The 21,629-nt window shown below is 33.3% G+C and overlaps 1 protein-coding gene across 1 annotated transcript in view; it reads right to left on the bottom strand.

The window, feature by feature from the left end:
- Positions 1-21,629, bottom strand: part of LOC126883564 (laminin subunit alpha-1) — a 490,753-nt gene that overhangs the window by 62,146 nt on the left and 406,978 nt on the right. The window contains exons 22-25 of the mRNA XM_050649204.1: positions 13,820-14,771; positions 11,656-11,897; positions 9,651-9,926; positions 4,458-4,642 (exon numbers count right to left, since the gene is read on the bottom strand). Coding sequence (XP_050505161.1) covers positions 4,458-4,642; positions 9,651-9,926; positions 11,656-11,897; positions 13,820-14,771 — 1,655 coding nt within the window. The remainder of the gene's footprint in view (positions 1-4,457; positions 4,643-9,650; positions 9,927-11,655; positions 11,898-13,819; positions 14,772-21,629) is intronic.

Here is a 21,629-nt window from a genome sequence, read left to right as displayed (position 1 = left end):
AGAAAAAATATTTTCAAGAAAGTATATGATTCATATGAGGGGATCATTGTTTAAATAATTAAAAATGGGTAATTTTTACACAAAATTTACTTTTTTCTTTTTTATTTGTTGCGGTAATTCATGTTTTTATTAAGTATTTTACAATCCTTTTGTGGAAAGCTGAAGAAACAGTCTTTTACATAAAACTTACTAAATTAAATTTGACCCTTAATTTATTTAAATAATTGTGATTAAAAATTGAAAAACAAATTTCCAAAAAAATATTATTTGCAATATAAATAATCACTATAAAACATTTTGTTTTGAAGAAAAAGTTGCGGTATGGTATCAGTATACATTGAAAAAAAATTGGATGATATATAGTGAGTAGCTTATTAGATATTTAATTTGTTTATAAAAATTACCATTTTTTAAATTTCAATAACGCGGTTGTTGCCGATAAAGTATACAAGTTTTTAAGGTCTTATTTTTTTTGTTTTTATGTATATTTTTGACAAATGTATTAGCAATATAAAATTTCAATTAAACCTCCCTCCAAAATGGTGTTTGAAAATTAGTGTAATTTGTTTAAAACTTGTTTTTTTTTAAACATCGCCGGGACTAAAAATTTTGAAATTATTTTTCTATACTCATATTATTGGTAATTTTTGACACATTTACAAATAAAAAAAAATTCTAAAGCCATTTTTTGCCGAGATAGCTTTAAGAAGTTTAAAAATTCATAATTTGTTTATTTATCAATACTAACATTTAAAAGTGGGTGAGTACATCTATTAACTCTACTACTTAAAAATGCCATTTATACGCATGATAAAAATTGTGGAATATTAAAAAAAAAGATGATTTTCGTACCACCTGAAATGAAACCTTTTTACCTGAAAATTGGCGGAGGAGCAGTTTGCAATATCTCCGTTAATAATGGGTCAATTTCAATGTTTTTTTTAAATTTGGAGTATCAAAAATAATAACGTGCATGACCCTATTTGCAATAAATATTTATTAATTTTTGTTTGTTACAAGAAATTGTTTTTCTCTAATATTGTGATAAATAAAAGTTGGCACCAAAGATAACCAGAAAACAGTATGAAAACATATTTTTATTTTAAAAATTTAACAAAATAGTAAAATTTTGTTAATAAAATAAAAGAAACATAAAAACTTCTTCTTTATACACAATCTCGCACAGGTAATGTGAATACAAAAGAAAATATATAAAACAATGGAGGACGTCTATATAAATATATGTATATAAGTGAATAAAAATTAGGTACCGAATATATACACAATTAGACACAGGTAGTGTACTACCTGTTATAAAGATTATAAAATTAAATGTAACATACATAATATATTTTAATATTGTACAACAAAAAAGCCTTTAACAAATTTTTAATGCTAATTCAGTATTTTTTTAAAAAATCTGTTGTGTCAATTTTTATTTATCACATCTAGAGAAAAAAAATGTGGAAAAAAAATTGTTTATAACAAATTGACAAATATTGATTGTAAAAAGTATCATTTAGATGTTATTATTTTTATATCCTTTAGAAAACAAATGATTATAACAAATTGACGAATATTTATTGTAAAAAGCGTCATTAAGATGTTATAATTTTTATATGCTAACCTAAACTTAAAAAAAAAACATTTAAATTGGTCCATTATTAACGCAGATATTGCAAACTACTGCTGCATTATTATTCATGCAAAAAGTTTTCATTTAACGTCGATACGAAAAACATTATTTTTTAAAATATTCTAAAATTTTAACTATATGTATAAATGACATTGTTAAGTAGTAGGGTTGATAGATGTACCTACTCACTCACTTTAAAATTTTAATATTGATAAATAATCAAATTATAAATTTTTATACTTGGAAAAGCTTTCTCGGCAAAAAATGGATCTAAATTTTTTTTTCTTCTGCAAGTATGTCAAAAACTACGAGGAACACGAATATCGAAAAATAATTTCATAATTTTTAATCCCGGTGATGTTATTAAAAAAAACACAATTTCTAAACAAATTACACAAATTTTCAAACGCCATTTTGGAGGGGTGTTTAATTGAAATTTTAATTTGTCAATACATTTATCGAAAATATACATACAAACAAAAAAATGAGACCTAAAATACTCGCATACTCTATCGCCAACAACCGCGTTTTCGTGATTGAAAAAATGGTAATTTTTTATAAACAAATTGAATATCTCAATAACTACTAAACTACTCAATATTTATCAACCAATTTTTTTTTCAGTTTATACTGGTACCATAGCGGAACTTTTTCTGCAAATCAAAATGATTTATAGTGCTTATTTATAATGCAAATAATATTTTTTTGGAAATTTGTTTTTCAATTTTGATTTACAATTATTTAAATAAATTAAGGGTCAAATTTAATTTAGTAAATCTTATATAAAAGATTGTTTCTTCAGCTTTGCAGAACAAAATTGTAAAATCCTTATTAAAAACATTAATTACCGTAACAGTTAAAAAAGTAATTTTTTTGCAAAAATTACCCATTTTTAATTATTTAAACAATGACCCCCTCATATGAATCATATACTTTCTTAAAAATATCTTTTGTTTTGACTCAAGCTTTGATAAAAAAATTATTCCAACCTGTACGTAATTACATTTTGATTTTATTTTATTTTGTTGGGCTAGTATGACGACTTCTGTTATTAATGACAGCTTCACATCGATCTGGCATACTTCTTATCAAATTGTCGATATCGTCTTGCTCAATTTGTTGCCATTGCTCTTGCATACAGTTAAGCAGCTTTTCCCTTGCTTGGAACACTAATTCTTGCTGTTGTACACGTCTTTTTTAACATATTTTATCCCAATCGCGCCAATGAGATTCAAGTCAGGGGATTGAGCAGGCAAGGGAATACCTGAATATTGTTCTGCTCTAAAAAATTTTTCACGATTCTTGTAACATGCGGACTGACATTGTCGTGCATAAGCACAAAATTTTCTCTAAGTTGTGCAGCATATGGACGAACAATAGGTCCAAGAATATGATCTCGATATTCATTTGCTGTTAAAAATCCTTCAATCTGAACGAGATCAGTTCGAAAACCTATTGCAACTCCAGCCCAAACCATCAAAGTTCCTCCTTGATGTGATTCTTATCAAACTTCTTGAACGGTGTGCAAACGAGTTCTCTCGATCTTCGTGAACCGGGTCGTAAACCAAACATGCAGTGGGATTACGAACACTCGATACGAATCGTATCCGCCATGTTTTACCATAGCGCCTTATGGTAAAACATGGCGGATACGATTCGTATCGAGTGTTCGTAATCTCTATGCTGGATTCATCAGTGAAAAGAATGTTTGCCTATTCTCGTTCTTGCCAAATTTGATGATCTTCGGTCCATTCAAATCTCCTTGTGCGATTCCTACGAGATAATTCTTCTTCTTCTTCTGCCACTCCTATCGGAGATTGGAAATCCTCAAGGCTACCCTGACCTTGTTTACAGCTGACCTAAAAAGTTCATTAGTGGTGCAGCCAAACCACTCTCTCAAATTCCGCAACCATGACATTTTTCTACGGCCTGGATTCCGTCTTCCTTCTATTTTTCCTTGCATTATATAATGCGTATTTATGACCTCTCATCAGGTGACCCAAATACTCGAGTTTTCTTCGTTTTATCGTTAACAAAATTTCTGGGTCTCTTCCTATCCTTCGTATTACTTCAAGGTTTGTGATTCTTTCAACCCAACTTATCTTCAGCATTCGACGGTAGCACCACATCTCGAAACTTTCAATATTTTTTATGTTGTTCTGTTTGAGAGTCCAGGCCTCTACACCGTATAATAGCATGTTAAATACGTAGCCTATTAGCATTCGTAATCCTAGAGGGATACTTATATCTCTGTTGCAGAAGAATTTTCTCATCTTTATGAAGGTGGCCCTGGCAATTTCGATACGTCTTTTTATTTCATTGTTTTGGTCTCCAGTTTCGTTTATTAAAGTTCCCAAGTATTTGTAACTTTGAATTTGTAACGGGATAATACTGGAACTCTAATGGCACGTCTAGCGTGAAGATTACCCTTATGCAACCAATTCCTGACAGTTTGAGCAGAGACATTAATGCCATGAATATCTTGAAGCTCACTTCTTAGCTGGCTAGCGGTAACATTGGGTTCCTTAATGCCTGAAAGCAAACACACCTGTCATGTACCTACCGGTTGTGTTACTCTTGTTGGACCAGTATGTCTTTCTCTTATATCATGAGTTTCTTGAAAACGCTGCCATGACCGTTCTACAATACTTTTGGTAGCCTGACTTCTGCCACGGACTGTGCAGAAGCCGCGTCTTTTGTTGCTGTGCCTTTTCTATTAATTGATGGATTTTACTTAGCAGTTTATGAAAACAAATGAAATGAGAAGCTATCTAAACAGATTCACAAAAAGAATAAAACGGTGTACATAATGTTGTCTTACCCCATCTACTTGTTGTTTTACTAAACTAATTAAATTCTGCAACTCGTTTAGTCTTTTGTCTACGTCGATCAATCTATCCTTTACATCTTGACTCTTCTCGTCCTCATTTTTGGAGGTCTGCGGTACTTTTAAGTTCAGAAGCGCTTCTCTAGCTGTCCTTAAATCTGAGTTCAAATGTGTAATTTCTAAAAATATACTCAGTTTTTACATGGGATGTAAGACATATATGCATTATGTATTACACATTATGTAATACATACAGTAACCGCCTAGCTACTAGGCACACGGGAATATTGAGCTATTACAGTCCCGGACCCTTCACTTGTTGCAATGTTTATTTTTATGTTTAGTGACGTTTAGAAAGTCACAAAATGTATAAAAACCAATGAACTGTCAATAGGGATAAAAACCGAGTATTGACATAGAAAGTTGACAATTAATATAACAACTGTATTTGACGTTTATTGTCATTTTGTTAGAGTTGTAACAGTTTTAAAGTACTTATTGTAATACTCTTGGTGTTTGAATAAAGTTATTAAAGCAGAGTAACAATATCATTAATTAATGTATTTTTTGTATGGAAAAACAATTATTTTGAATAGTTTCTTGACAGTAACATGACAGGGATGAAAGTCACATCTGAGAACGGACCGGATTAGCCCATAAGCATAGCAATTGGGTACCTACCCATGTGTCTAGTAGCGTGGCGCTTACTGTATATTGGTGAAATAATAAACAAAAAGAACATTTGAAAATCAAGATTAACGAAACATTAATAAACGCCATACTGTACAAATATACCTATAAAGATACATAGTACAAATATACATAACAATAAAATCTAGCAAAATATACCTATACATAAGATAAGGAGACTTATAAATAACACTAAATAACACTAGGCCTGGATCCCGCGTACCAAAAAAAAGTTGATTAATAGCAAGCTGAAAAGTTGTTAATAGCTTAACGGTGTCTAGTCGGACAAACTTTGATGTATGGGAACCCTTAAACAGGTGAAGTTTTAATTGTGGAACAGGTTAAAAATTTGGAACGTCAGACTACGAAAACATTCCATGTATTTTGTCGGGCAGAACTTCCAATTGATTTGTTACCCTCTCATTAAACTCTCATGCAAAAATCAGACTGGTGTTAATCACCAACTGGGCATTTTAATGAGTGGAACACGAAGAATATGTCAAATGACAGGAATCATGTTGGTTAGTAATAGCAGTCTGATTTTTGCATGAGAGTTTAATGAAAGGGTAACAAATCAATTAGATGTTCTGTCCGACAAAATACATGGGACGTTTTCGTAATCTGACGTTCCAAATTTTTAAACTGTTCCAAAATTAAGACTTCACCTGTTCCAGTGTTCCCGTAGGTACCTACATCAAAGTTTGTGCGACTAGACACCGTTAAGCTATTAACAAATTTTCAGCTTGCTATTAATCAACTTTTTTTTGGTACGCGGGGTAAATTTGTTAATAGCTTAACGGTGTCTAGTCGGACAAACTTTGATGTACGGAAACACTGGAACAGGGGAAGTTTTAATTGTGGAACAGGTTAAAAATTTGGAACGTCAGACTACGAAAACGTCCCATGTGTTTTATCGGACAGAACTTTCAATTGATTTGTTACCCTTTCATTAAATTCTCATGCAAAAATCAGACTGCTATTTATCACCTGTCATAATTCCTATCATTTGACATGTTCTACGTGTCGGACTTATTAAAATGCCCAGTTGGTGGTAAATAGCAGTCTGATTTGTCTGATTTTTGCATACGAGTTTAATGAAAGTGTAACAAATCAATTGGAAGTTCTGTACGACAAAATACATAGGACGTATTCGTAGTCTGACGTTCCAAATTTTTAACCTGTTCCACAATTAAAACTTCCCCCGTTCCAGTATTCCCGTACATCAAAGTTTGTGCGACTAGACACCGTTAAGCTATTAATAAATTTTCAGCTTGCTATTAATAAACTTTTTTTGGTACGCGGGATCCAGGCCTATTAGAGAAAATTGTAAGAAACCAAATAGACTATGTATTAGACAAAAATACACGAACGCAATTATATCAGAAAAACATATCCGATCACAACCCAGTAGTGACCAAAATTAGGCTGAAAATGAAAATAACAAAACGAAGAACAACAGATGCACACATCGATACAAGTTAATTAAGGAACCCACTCATAAGATAAGACATCCTCTGACAGATGAAATTAATAATCGATTAATGAATGTTAAAGAACAAATTCTGCAAAATACTGACAAGGATAGTTATTAATAAAGACCGAAATAGATCAATGTAAAAAAAATTCTGACAGCAACAAGATACAAAAAGAAACAATGGAATCAAAGAGCACAAATTGTAATAGATAACGAACCCTGTTCAGAAATTAAAATCAGAGGAGTTAGGCAGGGATATATTATGTATCCACTACTATTCAATGTATATAGCGAATCCATTTTTAAAGAAGCATTACTATCTGAAAGTGAAGAAATAATATATAATTAACGGAAGAACTATTAACAACATAACATATTCAGATGACACCGTGGTCATGGCAAGCTTTGCTCCATCTACTACTAAACAAGACAAGCAGTTTCTGTGAAAAAGTGGATTAAAAATGAATATAAAAAAGGCTAAATATATGATAACAAAGAAAACATATACAAACAAACATACATTTGGAAGATCTGCCGATAGAAAGGGTTGATAAATACAAATACCTGGGAATAAATTTCAGAAAATAATGATCAACGGAAATAATGGCCAGGTAGTATGATACAATTAATCCAAAAGATGGCATAACCCAGACATCCAAAGTGAAAGTTATCCTCCAACACCAAATTGTTCTATATGGTCCACATAATGTTCAGAAAAAAGTCACACCATTTTGAGCGTCGGGTTTGGGGGGGAGAGGGGGGAAAATCGGCAAATTCGTAGTTTTTTAGGGTTTTCGTCAATATTTCTAAAACTATGCGGTTTAGCATGAACAACCTTTTACACAAAAATGTTCTACATTAAATTTGAAATAAAAAAGGTCCTATGCATAATCCTTCTAAAATGAACGGTTCCAAAGTTACGGAGGTAGTATAGTATAATTGGTCCAAAAAAAGGCCTATCCCAAACATCCAAAGTAAAAGTTTTCCTCCAACACCAAATTGTTCTATTTGGTCCACATGTTGTTCAGTAAAAAGTTACACCATTTTGAGCATCCGGTTTGGGGGGTAGATGGGGGAGAAGTCGGAAAATTAGTACTATTTTTACGTTTTTCGTCAATATTTCTAAAACTATACTATAGCGTAAACAATGTTTTATACAAAAATGTTCTACATGAATTTTAAAACAAAAAGGTCCTATATATAATTGTTATGAAATCAACGGTTCCAGAGTTACGGAGGGTGAAAAGTGGAGGTTTTCGATACTTTTTATATTTTTTGGGCAATTGATGATGATTTTGGGTGGTGAGGTTGACGTTTACTCGAGGGCTTATCACTAACATACCATCGGCAACTGAAATAGCAAATTTTATTTACAAAACACAATCCTGTTAAAGAAAATTTCTTTCATCAGTAATAATATTATAAATTGCCCAAAAAATATAAAAAGTGTCGAATACCTCCACTTTTCACCTTCCGTAACTCTGGAACCGTTGATTTTATAACAATTATGTATAGGACCTTTTTGTTTTAAATTTTATGTAGAACATTTTTGTATACAACATTAATTACGCTAAAGCATAGTTTTAGAACTATTGACGAAAAACTAAAAAAAAAAAACTACTAATTTACCGAATTCTCCCGCATCTCCCCCCAAACCAGACGCTCAAAATGGTGTAACTTTTTACTGAACAATATGTGGACCATATAGAACAATTTGGTGTTGGAGGAAAACTTTTACTTTTGATGTCTGGGTTAGGCCTTTTTTTGGACCAATTATACTATACTACCTTCGTAACTTTGGAACCGTTCATTTTAGAAGGATTATGCGTAGGGCCTTTTTTATTTCAAATTTAATGTAGAACATTTTTGTATAGAAGGTTGTTCATGCTAAACTGCATAGTTTTAGAAATATTGACGGAAAACCTAAAACACTACGAATTTACCGATTTCTCCCCCTCCCCCCCCTCAAACCCGACGCTCAAAATGGTGTGACTTTTTTCTGAACATTATGTAGACCATAATATAGAACAATTTGGTGTTGGAGGATAACTTTCACTTTGGATGTCTGGGTTTGGGTCTAGTTATACCATACTAAGGGTAGAAATAGCAAGAAATGAGTTTGTAAAAATGAAAAAAATTCTCTGCAATAAAGACCTTAGGTTAGAACTGAGAGTAAGAGGTCTGAGCTGTAACATATTTTCGATACTATAATATGAACTTGGAAGCTGGACACTGAAGCAAAAACACATAAATAAGCTAAAGTCATTTGACACGTGGTATTACAGAAGGATGCTTAAAATAGTATGGTCACAGAAAAAAATGAATATGGAAAGTATTGCGAGAAATAAACACAGAATACGAAATAATAAACGCAATAAAAATAAGAAAATTACAATATCTGGGACACGTAATGAGAGGACAGCGATATGAAATGCTAAGATTTATAATACAGGGAAAAATAAGAGGGGGAAGGAGTATAGGAGAGTGTCATGGTTGACAAAGGGACTGGTTTAAATGCAGTTCCATAGAACTTTTCAGAGCAGCGGTAGATAGAGTAAAGATAGTGATGATGATATTCAACTTCCCATTAGGAGACGGCACTTAAAGAATACGTGACATACATAAAAGCAAATAAACTAAGATGGACAGGCTACGTGGTACAGAGTGATGACGACAGACTGATTAGCAATGTGTTTTGGGAAAGATCAGACGGTAAAAGACCGACAGGACGTCCTAGAAAAAGTGCAGTTAGAGAAGACCAGAAGAAGATGGAAATGAGACCATGGGAAATAGTATTACAGGATCGGAACCAATGGAAGACAATAGTAAACGCGGCAAAGACTCATGAAGAGTTGTAAAAGCCAAATATGATGATGATGATTAAAGAAGGAGAAGAAGAAAGAACACATGTAGATATTGCCTATACACGTAAATAACCTAACGAAAATTAGTGGATTTTAGAAGTAAGTAATAAGGTTTATTAGCTACTGGATCTTACCTAAGGGTATAATGTTTGAGCTTACCTTTAGGATCAATTTGGTCTTGATACTTCTGATACTTCTTATCAAAATTGAACTGTTTGTCGAAAGCAATATCGTCTGTCTTTTTATAAATTTCTCGCATTGTTTCAGAAATTTCACTTGCGTTTTTTATTGCTCTTTCCATTCTAGTAATATTGTCGTTTTGGGTGAGGAAGTTGTTGGTTTTTTGTATATGCTGGGAATTTTCATTATTGTTTTTCCCATTTTCCAGTATGCCGTATGTTAGTTGGTCTATTTTACGCTTGATATCATGTAGATCTGTAAACTATGGTAGTAGTCAAAACTAAAGATTTTAAACAAATAATAATTTTAAACATTTAGTAAAACACCGAGTTGAAACTATTAGTCCGTTCACTGACGGTAGAATATTGCAAAACCTGTAAATTTTAAAGAACCGCTTCGATTGTCGTGAAATTTGGCATCCACATGGGCAATATGTCAAAGAAGAAAAGTGATATTGTGCCGATGTGTGCTTTTGCCATGGGGGTGAGTTTTACCCCTTCTCGGGGGTCAACAAATATACGTTCAAAAAGTCCGGAAATGCATAAAGTGCCCAGTAAAAGAAGAGTTGTACATAATGAAAAATAGGATAATACTCGCCAAATTCCAAATCGAATATTTCAACGTGAAATACCCAAAAAATGAAGCACTTTTTGGGAACAACTTTTTTAAAGTGTTAAAAAAAGCTTTATTTTTGTTTTTTTTTTAACAAAGTTTCTAATATTAAAAGTAAGGAAGTTACGCTCAAAATAAAGTTGGTCCCTTTTTTTTGGTAAAAAAATCGTGAAAATTGTCTCCTAATTAGCATCTGAAATGAAATTAATCGTTACCACTTCACATGTTGCTTTACTCGTGTATGTATTGTTTATAATATGATCTGTAAGTTTCATCGGTTAAAAGTGCTTATTTTGAACTAATCAATAATCACGAGTGTATGCAAATTTTGAACATCCATATCTTAACCAATTTTTGCCATACAGAAAAACAAAAAATCCAAAATATTCAGAAAAGTAAAACTTACATTTTTTTACTCTGTGATTTTTGGTATCACTAACCAATTTTAAGTTATTTTGAAAAAAAAAGCATATTTTCAAAATTAAATATTAAAAAAATTACTTTAAAACAATTGTTTTTAAAATAAGCCCTTTGAACCAATGAAAGTTACAGATCATATAAATAATATATAAGTCAAGTAACTTGTGAAGCGGTAACGATTAATTTGAGATAAGATGCTAATTAGGGGGTGATTTCCCGGGATTTTTTGACCAAAAAAAGGGACCAACTTTATTTTGAGCATACCTTGCTTACTTTTGATGCTAGAAACTTTTTTAATAAACAAAAATAAATATTTTTTTAAACACTTTAAAAAAGTTATAATGAGTTTTCCCCAAAAAGTGCATCATTTTTTGGTTATTTTACGTTGAATTATTCGCTTTGAAATTTGACGGATATAAACCAATATTTCATTAGCTACAACTTTGCTTCTGGGTTTAGAGAGTTTGTACGTACATCATTATTTTCACTTTTTTACGAGCTATATTTTTGCTAAGAATGTTTTTTTCGATAAACTAGTTACTTTTTTAGATATGTGCAAAAACCGCCTAAAACGTGTTTTCTTTGTTGAAAAATGAACATATTTACTCGCAAATAACTCAAAAAGTATTAACTTAGTGAAACAATTATATAGAACAAGAGCTGCTTAGAATTTGTCAGTTTATCCATTTCCGGGCTTATTTTGAATGTATATTTTTTCACCCCCGAGAGGGGGTGAAACTCGTACCCAGGGCAAAAGCACACATCGACACAATATCATTTTTCTTCTTTGACATTTTACCTACGTGTATTCAAGTCAATCCAAGCGGTTCTTTAAAATTTGGAGCTAAATTCGTGATTCCATGTAATTTGCGATGATAGATCCATTCTTTAGACTTCAACTCATACAAAACAGGTATGCACGGGAATACATTTCACAACAATAACTACTTACTTTTGGAAAGATCCCTCAAATTTGTTATTCTCTGTCTTAATCTATCAGAATACGCTTGCGCAATATCGGATTGAGTTACAATGCTATCCCCTATCTCAGGCAGTATAAGTTTTTGAGCTTGCTTTAAAGATTCTTTGGCACTGTCCAAATGGTCTCTTGTTTCTTTTATACCATTTATAATGGCTTCATAGGCCCCACTAGCGTTAATTTTTTTCCATTCGTCCTTCGTAAAGTTGAACATACTAAAATATGAACGATATATAAATATACAGGGTGTTTGGTAAATAATGGACCATAGCTTAACCTTAGAATGCTGAGGTTAAAATAGGTCGAGCTAACTTACCTTAGTATAAAAGTTGATAACAACTGAAATATAGGGTGTCAAAGTTAAACTTGTATTTAATTGATTTTTGAATATTTTCTGACAGGCATGGAACAACAACACGAAATTTGGTAAGTGGTGTTGGTAATAACTACCCTACTAAATTATGTTAAACAAAAGTTTCTGGCTATTACCAGAGGCGTACGACGGGGGAACGTGAATGGTTGACCCGTCCCAAATTCTACGCCACTGGCGGAATTGCTATTTTAGTGCAATTTTTTGATTGTCCAATACTTTCTATGTAAACAACATACTCTTCATTCGTAACGATAAAGTTATTAGTTTTCGACATATTTGAAGTTAAAAATGAAAAGGTACACTTATTTTGATTAATGTATTATGCTCCTTCGTTTTTAGCTTCAAATATCTCGAAAACTAATGGCTTTATCGTTACGAATGAAGACTACATTCTTTACATAGAAAGTATTGGAGAATCAAAAAATTGCACTAAAATAGAAATTCCGCCAGTGGCGTAGAATTTGGGAAGGGTCAACCATTCACGTTCCCCCGTCGTACGCCTCTGGTAGTAGCCGGAAACGTTTGTTTAATATAATTTAGTAGGGTATACAGTACCAGCACCACTTATTAAATTTCGTGTTGTTGTCAAATGCCTGTCAGGAAATATTCAAAAATAAATAAAATAAAAGTTTAACTTTGACACCCTCTATTTCGGTTATCAACTTTTGTACTAAGGTAAGTTTTTTAACCTCAGGAATCTAACGTTAAGCTATGGCCCATTCTTTACCAAACACCCTGTATAGGTACATAGAAACAGTTTAAATAAAGTTACCAAATATGTAACTTAAATAAGAAAATACAAATACTAAAGTAGAGAAGAAATAGAAAACATCGAAGTTTCACGAATATTAATAAAAGCAGAAAAAGCACTCTACAAGAATAACAAACTAGCTATAAAAACGGGCAATAGAATATGAAATTTATTTAAGACGAAACAAGGAATACTACAAGGCTGCTCTACATCCCCTACGCTGTTTAAAATATTTCTGGAAAAAGCCTAAAACCATAAAAAGGAGTGGGTATACCAGTAAGAAATGAATATCTATATACCTACCTTAAGTTTTACTGACGACCAAATTGTGATCACACGAGACGAAGATGAGCTGATTTATGACGAGAAAACTGGAAATGGAATATACAAAGAATGGGATGGAAATAAATCTAAAGAAAACAAATCAAAAGAAAATACATATGGAAGTATTTGGGTGTCATAATATCAAAGAGAGGAATAACTGAAGAAGATATATAAAATATACTAGGACAAACAAGAGACTGCATACGAAATATATGAACCCGGTAATGTGGGATAAGCGCGTCGGTATAAAAACAAGGATAGAAATATATAACACCATGACAAGAAGTCTCCTCACTTATGGATGTGAAAAGTGGACAATAAATAAGAAAACTAAAAACAAAATAATAGTAACAGAGATGGAATTTATAAGAAGTTGCAGAGTACCAAGAAGAAATTTAATAGACTACATAGAACAGAAGAGATTAACCTGGTACGGACATGTCAGAAGAGTAGACCAAAATCGTTGGATAAATAGAATGACAGAGTGGATCCCTATAGAAAGAATGAAGAGAGGCAGACCCCAAAGATCTTTCAGAGATGAAGTGGAGGAAGCAATGGAAAGAAGAAATCTATAGGAAGGGGACTAGCAAAACAGAAAGAACTAGAGCCAACGGTTGAGTGAAGGAATACAGTGAAAACTGTGAAAATCCTGATTATATAAATAGGTAAATACCTTACATTGTACTAACCTGTGATAATCCTCAACTTTTGTTTCCAACTCTTGTACATGTTCCACAGCTTTGCCATATAAATTTTGTGCTTCAGGTATTTCTTCCATTTGGCGCTTCACTCTATTATCTAGATCTTCATATTCTGCAAACTTTGATATGTTTATCAGGTCAGTGTAAACTGTTTCTAAAGATTCTAAGACATCCTCGGTAGCATTTAGTTTATTTACAATATCGTTAAAGGTATTAGTCAGTTGCTTATTTTTCCCTTTCATGATTTCAAATTTTTCCTTGACCGATTCTAAACGCTGGGCATTTAATGTGTTTTTATTATCCGCCTTTTTGGCCAAATTGTCTGTGTATGACAACTGATCGAAAAGGGCATTTAGTTTATTTTTTAAATCTTCGATATTTTTTGGAGGTGTTTTCGGAACTTTGCCATATATTTCATCAACTTTTAAATTAATCGAAGTACAGTACTGAAATATTTTCTTATCATTTAATTTTTCTATCGTTTTTGAACGTTGCTGGATTTCTTTCAATATCTTACGGGCTCTGGTTAATGCGTCTTTCAAGCTAACCTGTTTCGTTCCAAAGTTGTCTAAAGAATCAATAATGCTTATCAACTTTTTACTGGCTTCTCCAGTTTCCTTCAGCAGTTTAGTTGAGCCGTCAGTCAATTTGTCAATGTTGTTGATGTTATCTTCCAATATTTCATTATTTTTGATCATTTTCTTTTCAAGTTCGTTTATTGTGACTTCGTATTCAGTAATGTCGTTTGACTGTAACAGATTTTTGAACTCAACGTCTTTCTTGTTATACTTTTCGGATAACATGTTGTGTCTATTTAGCCGATCGGTCAGATTCCTCCATGGAGGCCCAATACCATCTTTAAACATTTCGTAAACGTTTTCTATATCTACTTTCATGTTATCGATTTCATCAAATAGTTTCATAGTGCATTCGTCACAAGCTAAAATAAAAATATTTATATTATGATTAAGTTCTGAAAATAGTTTTAAGTTCACATTTATTCACAATAGTAATTAAGCTCACATTCTGAAAATAACTAGAAAGTTTTATAAAGATCTTTATACCAGCCAAAGACCATAAGACAATTTTTACCGACACGAGTAAGGATTCTCATAAATCAGGGATCTGAAATACTTTTACCCATTACAGTGTCAGAAGTAAGATCAGCTTTAAAGGAAATGAAAAACCATCGATCACCTGGTGATGATGGACTCGTTATTCAGACAATAAAAGCTGGAGGAGAAATTCAATTAAAATCAGTAAGCGAACTGTTTAATAAATAATGCTTACATGTGGGTAATATTCCAAAAGACTGGAACAATGCAGTGATAAATAGTCTTGTTACACAAAAAACGTGATATTACTAAATTGGAAAATTATAGACCCATCAGCATCTTGACACATATGTATGTACAAACTCTTTATGACAATCTTAACGAAGAGACTAACACCTAAACTTGATTTCTCTCAGCCCAAAGAACAAGCAGGCTTCAGGGCAGGATATGGCACCAATGACCATTTGCATACCACAAAGATCCTCCTCTATCTGTTCTCCTTCGTAAGGATGTAGTGGCGTCATGTAAGTCATTTGACTATTTCTGTCTAGTTCCCTCTCTCCTGTGCGTGTTGTTTTGCTTCGAAGAATGAGTAACATTGTTACTCAGTCATGTTGTAGCGGTCACGTTACAAATCCTTTAAATTAATTACATTTACTGCCCCTTTACGAATTTCATTTTGGAGACGCCTATGGAATCGCCTACATTTGGAGTTGCCTGCATTCTCAACGGAGCTAGAACTAAGCATCGCGCATGACTTTTCATCGGATCGAGACAAAATCGATTCTGTCGATCTGAACCTGAACCTCAGTTTTGGTCAAACTCTGTGGGCGAACACGCTGTTTTTCTTTTTAAGTGGCGGATTTGGAACGAAATTTTGGATAAGAATGGAACAGATATATAACTAAAACAAGGAACACTAGCTAAGACCATTTTTTTGGAATAGCGATGATATCAAAATTACATTTATCTTTGGTTCTTTCCACATAAAGGAAGTCTAATGCCAGCGTGTTTTGCCTTTCCAAATTCCGTCACTTAGCCATTTAGTCACATAGTCACTGAGTAACTTTACATAACTTCACCTCACTCGATTACGTTTATTATATACCAGTTAGTACCAGATTGTTAGCAACTCGGGTATGGGTTACCCCTAGAGTTTGATGCTTCTGTTTGGAGATACCATTACCTGTAGGACATTACCATTTTTCCAGTAGGACTTACTCACCACAGCAGCCTACTAGTTTTTGCGTGCCAAAAGGACTTTCCTAAGGATTTCAACATTTTTTCTAATAGGCGTTGTGATAAGATAAGTTTGTTTACCTTTTTATTTACTTTTGATTACTATATATTTGCTACTGTGTAAACTTTTCGTATGCATACGAGGAGGTAAACTACAATAGGTACATATTTTCGTGATAGATAGGGTTTTAGGTCGTTTTTTTCTTTGATTCAATATAAGTAGTAGTTAGTTCAAATAAATAAAATCAGGTCTTGTTTAATAATCATAAATAATTGTATCTTAAAATTTAATAGGGAATCGGGTTGTAAAATTTCGTCGAGGGTTTTAAATAGGGAATATGTCTAGGCGTTATTTACATTGTATATAAAGAGTCACTGACCAGCTTATTTATATAAATCAATTATATAATTATTATTATTTTGCTAGGTGAGATACTTAATTTTTGGTAACCGTAGCGTTCTTGTCGTGTATCTCACTTTAGGCTAGTTCAATTTAGGGAATATTACTAACTTTTAGTTGTAAGGACTTTCTGCTATTCTAACGGACTTTTGATTTTGGATTTTGCTATTAATACCTTTGCTTGGCCCAGTGATAGTGGATACTTTCTTGTTAAGTAGCCTTTGCGGTCCTATTTGATCTTTTCATCATCCACTACCACTGTTATTAAGTTGCGTTATATGTTAATTGTGTATATCTATATATAACATTTATTATTAATATATTTGTAAGTATTAAGGTAGATGTTTTATTTCAATCTATATCACCAGTATATAATATAGCACGACAAGGTTAGTATTTAGTATTTTTGTGTTTCAGGTGGTCATGACCAGTGTCATTTAGTTCCTGTCGTTCGTTACTTAAAAAATCTCGAGCTGTTCAAATGCTGGACCCAAAACTTAGGTTTTTTCTTTTTCGCTACAGTTAAGTACAGTGAGCTTTCAAATACTGTGTCTCAGAAGTTGAGCTGTCCGAGTTGGCGCCCATTTTCTTCTCTCTTTATCGTCCCTTTTATCTCGGTCTATCTCCAGTGGTCTTACCTAGTTGTATTAAGTTTTTGTATTAACAGGTCTCATTTTCTCCCTAGTTACTATCATTTCATTATGAAATCTTTCCTTTTATATCTCTAAGGCCAATATTCGGTGTATTGAAGCTATCCCGAATACTCACTTGAGATTTAGTGTCTCTCTGCCCTTTTGATTTTTCCTTCTGAGCTAAGCCACTCTTCATTTTTGTCTTAAATCTCTTCTCTCCTATTTTCCCCATAGTTCGTCAGTTCTCTTCTAAAATATTTTTATACCCAGAGTATAGAGGTTTCAATGTCCTTTACTTGGCCCGATCATCGTAACGGAGATCTTCCTCTGGATCTTCTGCCCTCTACGTTGCCTTCACTATCATTCGTTCCATGCCTTCTCTTCTTCTAGTTATATGTCCAAAATATCTCAGTCTATTTTGGTTGATAGTTGTGCTGAGTCTAGTTTTTATGTTAAGTTCGGCTAATATTGAATTATTTGTGCGATGTGCGGTCCATGGTATGTGCAACATTATCCGGTAGACCCACATTTCAAATGTCATTATACGTTTTGAATCTGCTTTTTTGATGGTCAAAAGTCTCTGAAGTGTAGGTGGCGGTAGAAAATTTTGTGTTTTTTGTAATGTCAGTATTCTTCCATATTATTGTGAGTTTGGCTGTTGTCGATCTGGCCATTATGATGCGCCTACGGATCTCGTCTTCGCATTCTCCACTGTTAGTAATAACGGAGCCTAAGTAATTACATTGTCTGACCACTTCGTAACCTGCCAAGTCTCTTATCTCCGGTTGGTTGTTTCTGATTCTATCGATGATCATTACTTTGGTTTTCTGTATATTTATTTTCAAACCATATTCCGTACTCACCGTTCCTAGCCTATTCATAATTTCTTCCAGTTCTTCTGGTTAAGACGCCAATATAACAGTGCCATCAGCATAACGTAGGTTTTTTTATTTTTCTTCCTCCTATCGTTGCTCCACCTTGCCATTCCTCAAAAACTTGACCCATAATATGTTCACTATATATTGAATAGAATGGGGGGTATTATACAACCTTGCCGCACTTCAGATTTTAATTTGAAGTTTTTCGAAACCACATTATTAACTCTTACATTAGCAGTGTTATTTACATAAAGTGCTTGTAATAGATAAATTAGATGTTCTGGCGTACCCATTTCTCTAAGTATATGCCACATTTTATCCCATTTTACGTTATCGAAGGCCTTGGAGTAGTCAACAAAGCACAAATATGTTTCTATGTTAAACTCTCGAGATTTTTCGATAATTTGACTAATATTAAGAATGTGTTCTCTTGTTCCCCTACCTGGGACGAATCCGCATTGTTCTTGGGGAATTTGCGATAAGAGAATGGATTTTAATCTTTCATTGATTATTGTTAGAAGTACTTTGCTCGCGTGAGATATAAACGCTACTGTACGGTAATTACTGCAATCTGTCGGAGAACCTTTTTTGTATATGGGAAAAAACGTGAGTTTACCCCAGTCATTTGGCCACTTTCCGGTATTCCAGATCTCATTGCAAATTATAAGCATTACTTCCGTCCCTAATTCTCCCATTTCTTTGAGTATTTCAGCTGTTATTCCGTCCTTTCCTTGTGCTTTTCTACATTTTAGCTTTTTTATTGCTGACTTAATTTCTGATTTCAATATTTGAGGTTCTTTTTCATAACTTCATTTCTCTGTATTATGGTCTGGGTCGTTGTTAGAGAATAGTATTTCACAATATTGTTTCCACACCTCTGCGATACCGTCTGGGTTTGTTATGGTATTTCCACTATTATCTTTGATGATCTGTGTCTGTGGTTTGAATTCTCTCGCTAGATATTTGACTTTTGAGAAAAGTTCTCTAGATTCTTGACGGTCAGCATGTTCCTCTAGTTGTTCACATATGCTTTTTATATAATTATTTTTGTCCCTTCTGCACAAGTGTTTTATAGTTGTATTTATGGTGCTTATCTCCATTTCTTTTTGAATTGAATTTGACGTGCCGTTTCTAAGTTTTCGTCTTTCTTCTACAAGGTTGAGAGTTTCTTCGGTCATCCAATGTTTTTTCCTATCTATTTTTTCTTTGGGGTTTGGGTTGTTGATGGCTTCGGTGATCAACTTCTTTGTGTATTCCCACGTTTTATCAGGGTCTCCGGTAGTCACTGGTAGGTCAGCTTTTGCTAGTGCCTCTCTAAACTTTTCAGGGTGTTTTTAAACCAATTTTTGTCTTTTGTTTGCAATTGTTTTATTGTGCAACTTAATGCGAAATTCTGCTTGTAGCATTTTATGGTCCAAACCACAGTCTGCAGCTGGTTTTGTCTTCACATTGGTTACAGAGCTCCTCCATCGTTTAGTGAGGAGAATATAATCTATTTGGTTCTTGTATCGTCCTCCAGGCGAAGACCATGTATATAGATGGGGATCAATATATATGGAGAGAGATTAAATCATCTGAAGTTTGCGGGTGATGTTGTATTAATCGCAGATAACTTACAGGAAATAGTTTCTATGGGCCATTCCACGAACATACGCCTGTTTTGGATTACTTCGACAACGAATTGTTTACTGTGCAACAAGAAGTACGAAAGTAAATGGCGCTAATAATTATTCCAATAAACAACAATGTAATTTGCAATTTACTTTGGTTCTTCTTATTTTGCACAGTAAAATATTCGTTGTAGAAGTAATCCAAAACAGGCGTATGTTCGTGGAATAGGGTATATGATACATTCGCTTAAGAGTCCGCGCAGACTGCAGACTTTTTAGTCGGCCGATAGTTTAGTCGGCTTCTTATCAGTACAGAGAGGTATGCATCGGTGAATCGGTGTAATGTGCGCATCTGCATACCTCTCTGTACTGATTAAGAAGCCGACTAAACTATCGGCCGACTAAAAAGTCTGCAGTCTGCGCGGGCTCTTAAACTCTGTCTGAGAGAGCAGGATTAAAAATGAACTTTAAGAAAACTAAACTTATGACAAATCTCGTAATGAGTGAAAATATAACTATTGACAATAATACCATACAACAAAGAGACACTTACAAATATCTGGCACACGAGATCAAAATAAGCAGAGACAATCAAACACATGAAATACAAAGGCGAATAGGCCTTACATGGGCAGCATTTGGCAAACTAAGCCATATTCTAAAAAGTTCAATCAGTTCAAAGTTCTCAAAAACATAATGTGTAAAAACGGTATGATGTATCATGACTCATGACCTGTGTTGCTATGCTTAAAATGACCAAGCCACAGCATCCTGTTTTTAAACCAGAAGGAGTAAACTCAAAAGACAGATTCACACCCAATAATGTCACTAGACAAATCACCAAATACCTTCTTTCTTACGACACTAGACACTCTCTTTCTCTTACCCCGTTAGAGGTCGCTAAAGGCATACGTTGGTAGAATATTTACACTTGAGTCCACGAGTCTTTACCCGTGCGTCATTAATACCTGACGAGATAAAACACATACTTTTTATCTAGCATCATTCTCGTCCATGCATGAAACTAATGACAAACAAGCTACCGTCTGTTATTAAGTAAACACACATGTTATTTTTATGAACGATCTAGCCTCAGTACATTGAAAAGAGATAGGTACAAAAAAGACGATTGGGGATGTTTTTGCATCTTAAGTACAATTTCTGACGTTTGTTTACTTTTGTGGCTGTCAGTTTGTTGAATTTTTTGCTGTTATTTTGCCGAACTTTTGCAATTTGAAGTTTTTTATAGTATACAAACAGTTGTTTCCACAACTAATTTTATATTGGAGTTTGAAATTTTATGGTAAGTTTATGTTATTTTACGATTCATTTTGACAACGTACAAAGCTAACCTCATTGACACAGTTAAGAAATGCTTGTGTTTAATGTTCCGCCAAAGTGAATAAAATAACAAAAAGAAAATGTGTTATTGCATTTTTTTATAAATTGTTTATTTATTTATTAATCAGTGATATTAAAAGAATTTATTAAGCTACTTCAAATGTAGCTGTAATTCTGCACCAAAATTGTAAAGCAAAACTTACTTTGATATTTAATTTTTTGATAACGTCAAATTTTAACCCGCGATCGGAGGAGTAGCTACTTACTGTCACTTGCTGTTGCGTTTAGTAAATTTTCGACTTATTTCGTATGCTTTAAATGATGACGAACGGGTAAAGAACCCTGGACTCAACTGTAAATATATTTACCAACGAGTCGGTGCGTTTTGGTTTAATTCAGTCTTCTTGCAAAGCCTCTTTGATACCGGGTAAACCTAGAAACATCTGTCAAGCGATGGTAAGAGACTCGAATTGAATCAAAACGAAACCGTCTCTTTTTATTTCATCTTTTTTAGTTGATCATGTCGGCCATCCAAAGTAATCCATAAATATTATATTATATTAATACGTCGCTAAAGAGTTCTAAAAACAACTGTTTTTTATATACATATAAAAGTAGACTAAAAGCGAGTTGACACGATCCA

The sequence above is a fragment of the Diabrotica virgifera genome, chromosome 4 (assembly GCF_917563875.1).
Source record: "Diabrotica virgifera virgifera chromosome 4, PGI_DIABVI_V3a".
Classification (NCBI taxonomy): Eukaryota; Metazoa; Arthropoda; class Insecta; order Coleoptera; family Chrysomelidae; genus Diabrotica; species Diabrotica virgifera.
Note: the sequence above shows the minus strand (reverse complement) of the source record. Positions and strands in the feature narration are given on the sequence as shown.